The sequence below is a fragment of the Lotus japonicus genome, chromosome 4, assembly GCF_012489685.1.
Source record: "Lotus japonicus ecotype B-129 chromosome 4, LjGifu_v1.2".
NCBI lineage: Eukaryota > Viridiplantae > Streptophyta > Magnoliopsida > Fabales > Fabaceae > Lotus > Lotus japonicus.
In genome coordinates this window covers 53,170,435-53,174,365 of record NC_080044.1, presented here as the reverse complement: position 1 = coordinate 53,174,365, position 3,931 = coordinate 53,170,435, and the positions used below count along the sequence as shown (strand labels likewise).

The following is a 3,931-nucleotide window of genomic DNA, read 5'->3' as shown; positions in this document are numbered from 1 at the left end:
TTACCTATTCAAAAGGTACTCGATCAGAAAGCACTTAACCCACCGGTTAAACTTCTGTGGTAGACAACAATACACGTGTCACTTCTTTTGTGACATAGTTTCTTGTGTCGCGTGGTGTACCTGCTATAATGATGATACCTACTCTCCTCCACTGTGCTATTTTCTGACTAAGTAATTTTTAACCGTTGATCTTGCTCTGTGCGTTATGCTTTTTAATATTTCAACCGTTATCTTTAAACCCACTACGCACGATCTCACACACGATCTAATTCACACACACATACTTACTTGTTTTCAAACCTATTGTGTGCATTGCATTCATTCACTTGTCTCCCTCCAATATTTCCTCTCTCTCTCTCTGAACTCTAAACCTCCCACTCCTGAGAATCATGGGCAAATCAAGGAAATCAAAGGCGAATGTTACTGCTTCTTCCAAGCTGACTGTCGAAGAGCAAGAGAGGAAAAGATTCGAAGAAGCTCAGCAAATCCTGAACGCAGCCAATGCGGTCAACTGCGTCAAGAAGATTGAAGAACTAGTTGTGTGCAATGAGGCAAGAGTGGACTTTGATAACCTGGCTAGACACGAGTTTGACATCAGGGATCAAGTCGATCTGCAAGGTTGGTCTGGCTATTTTAATCGGCTTTGTGGCCCTATCTATTACAAACTAGTTGTGGAATTCTGGAAGAATGCTGTATGCAACGACTACTACGTCGTTTCTCATGTGTTGGATAGAAAGATTGTTATCTCCGAGGAATCCATTGCAAAATTGTTGGGAATGGAGTTCCAACAGGGCAAGAGAATCAAGAATGTGGATGCTAATGTTCCTGACATGAGGAAATTAGTAAATAAGGCTATTTATGATAACTGGTCTTTGGAGAAGACAAAGTATGCCATAAAGGAATTGAAGCCAGCAATGAAGATATGGCAGAAGATTTTCATCTACTGCATTCACCCCAGAACAGGAGGAACTGATTACCTTAATGCAACTCAAAAGGTAATCATGTACTATATCTCTAAAGGTGAGCCTGTGTGTCTTCCATTTCTGCTCTTCAACTATCTGAAGGAATGTATTGAGAAGTCAAGGACTACTGCAATTGAGACCAAGAGGTCTATCTCCTACATTCTTTATGGCAGGCTGCTCTCAGATATTTTCACTCAGAACAAACTGGTCAAGACTCTGTCTGACCTAGGACTTCATGAGGATCTGGCTATGTCCATTGGAGATGCTCTCGATGGGACTAAGTTGAAGAGAACGCGGATCATTGACAAAGTTCAAGTTGAACCTGAAGAAGAATCATCTGAAGAGGTTCGTCAGATGAACCACCCTGTTGATGACTATCCTCTCTGGTCTAAGAAGGATAATCCAGCAAGTATTCTGGAATATGTGAGAATGCTCAGAAGTGAAGGAGATCCAATCACTCTCGAGGAATTTATCAAAGGACTTCCTGATAGTCCTCCTGAGGTACCAACAAGGAAGTCTAAGAGAACAACAAGCAGCAAGCCTTCAGATCCCAAGGGTAAAGGGATTCTGATAGAGGAAACCAAGAAGATGACAGCTGCATCAAAATCTGTGGTCATCAGAGAACCAATTCCAGAACCCTCTCTTGAAAGAACTCCAGTGCAGTCACCTCAGAAATCTCAGTCTGATAGCTCTGAGAGCTCTATGGATTCCTCCATTGGAACTCAAGAAGAAGAAGATGACACCAACAGAGGAGGAGTTGTTCACTCTAACTCTGAAGAAGGTTCACTCAGAAGGAATGTCAAGAGAAAAGTTGTCATGGAAGAATCTTCTGGTGAGGAAACTGAAGATGATGACATTCCCCTGATCAAGAGGCAAAGAGTTCAGGTAACTCAAGTTGAGGAGGAAGTTGAGCAGGATGATAGTGAGATTATTGGGCATGTGCTCCAAGTTATAAGGGGATCTTCAGAAGCTGAAGAATCCACTGATTCTGATGAAGCGCCCATAGCCAAGAGGAAGAAACTGCCTCTGAAGGGTCCACTTCAGAAGAAGGAGCCAGAACCAAAGCAAGCATCTGAGAGTGCTTCAGAGGTACAAAGGGAAAGGAGATCAAAGATAGCTTCTGATCCTGCAAGGACTGCCAGACTCACCATATCTACAACCCTCAGAGGTTCAAGTAAGGCACATACTGAAAGCATTAATTTAGATTTTGCGTTAGAAGTTATTCCTGAACAACCTGTACCTATATCTACCTCCCTGCCAACCTCAATCCAAACAGTTCCACCTCAAACAGAACCACACACACAAACCATATCTCAAGCCGAAACACAAGCTCCCCACTTAAACATCCTAACTGCTACCACTTCCATTCCATCCATCTCAATCCAAATCTCTTCCACATCCACCACAACTGAGTCTATACCTCACATCAATTCATTCACTAAGGGTATCGCTCAGAGTGAAGCCACCTTGAGGGACTTGGTTCAAAAATTCACACCCAAGCCTTCATCCACCTCAAGAACCTTTCTAATAACTGAATCTGGTGAGATTCCTGCTGAGAAAGACGATGGAGACGAGGATGTTCAGATTCTAGAACCTCCTTTCAATGTGCAACCTATCCAGCAAGTAGCCTCTTATTTTGAAGATCAGCTCACAGATGCTGCTGTTGAGACCTCTTATGTATCCTTGTCTCACTACTCCACAGTGAACTCAAGAGATCTGAGTTTCACCTCGCCTGAGAAGACAGCTACATCCAAGCAAAGACAAGAGACCATTCCTGAGATTGAACGTATGGATGAATCAGATCATTCTGGACAAGGGAAGGTTCATGTGGATGAATCAGCACCTTCAGGGCAAAATAGAACTGAGAGTTCTAATGCATCAAGCTCTAATTCAACCAACACTCCTCAGCCAATCATGGATTTGGCACCCTCCTTCAGACCACAAAGTCTTACTCAACTCATTCAAGAGTTCTCTGATGAAGCAACCAGAAGACTGCAATGGCTATATCAGGTAACTGATAATCAATTTGATGCATCTTTGGTTGATGGTATGTGGTCTGCCTTCGGAAGATGGTCAGAAAGTAGGGCTTATGAGCTTGAGAAGCAGCTTAGCAGAGAGAAGCGTCTGAGAGTTCATGATGCCTCTGAGAGAGCTTATGAGCAGAGGCAGAGGGTGTTACACAGGGTTTGTGAACCCATGAGAAGAGCAATGGCTGCAAGAACACATGTTGTCTCTGAACGTACCTCAGAAGATGCTGAGATGATTCCAGCAGAGGTTGCAGAGGACAGTACTGAAGAGATCATCATTCATGAAGCTGCAGAGGTTGATGAAGTTCAGATGGAAGTACCTACTCAAGTTGAGGCAGAAGTTCAAGCACCTATAGATGTTCCTATTCAAGCTCCAGAACCAGCTCCACATCCGGAAGTTGCTCTCCTGGCTGCCAGAATTGATAGGATACAAGATGATCAGCAGAGACTGTTTCAGATGGTTGAGCATCAAGGCATCATTCAGAGTGAACAAAGTCGGCAGATTCAGGAATCTTCAAGCAGAATGGAGAACATGATGAAGTATCTGATCGAGAATCTCCCATCCTCATCAAAGCCTTGAACCCCTCTCATCTATCTTTCATGCATATTTATTCATCTCATTTGTCTGTGAACTTTTTCTATGTTTTACTATGTTTTATTCTGTGTGTTTCTGCTACAACTTATTTAATGCATTTTATCTGAGTTCATTCTCCGTTTGTTAGTGTTTTTGTTTTTCACTCTTTTTGCTTATGACAAAAAGGGGGAGTACATAAAATGGTTTTTGATAAACCTTTATTTTTTTTTAAAAAAACAGTTGAGGAGAATAAGTATCAAATACTTATAGCACATAGATATTGCCAAGCGTCCTAAACAAGGAATACATTTTGCCTCTGACGCCTTATCTCAATACATCTGGACAATACTCTATGTTTCCATGTGATC

The 3,931-nt window shown here is 42.3% G+C and overlaps 1 protein-coding gene across 1 annotated transcript; it reads left to right on the top strand.

Moving 5' to 3' along the window:
- The first annotated feature begins 389 nt into the window (after positions 1 to 389).
- LOC130712945 (uncharacterized) lies at positions 390 to 3,569 on the top strand. Its single transcript, XM_057562755.1, has 4 exons — positions 390 to 886; positions 1,136 to 1,463; positions 1,551 to 2,972; positions 3,126 to 3,569. Exons 1-4 carry the CDS (start codon positions 390 to 392, stop codon positions 3,567 to 3,569), a joined length of 2,691 nt encoding a protein of 896 aa, XP_057418738.1.
- The last annotated feature ends 362 nt before the right edge of the window (positions 3,570 to 3,931 follow it).

Bases quoted from the DNA above. Each gene is read 5' to 3' on its own strand.
- LOC130712945 (XM_057562755.1), top strand. From the start codon at position 390: ATGGGCAAATCAAGGAAATCAAAGGCGAATGTTACTGCTTCTTCCAAG. The intron at 887-1,135 runs GTATGCCATAAA...TCTTTATGGCAG, and splicing joins TGGTCTTTGGAGAAGACAAA to GCTGCTCTCAGATATTTTCA. The intron at 2,973-3,125 runs GTAACTGATAAT...GCTTATGAGCAG, and splicing joins GACTGCAATGGCTATATCAG to AGGCAGAGGGTGTTACACAG.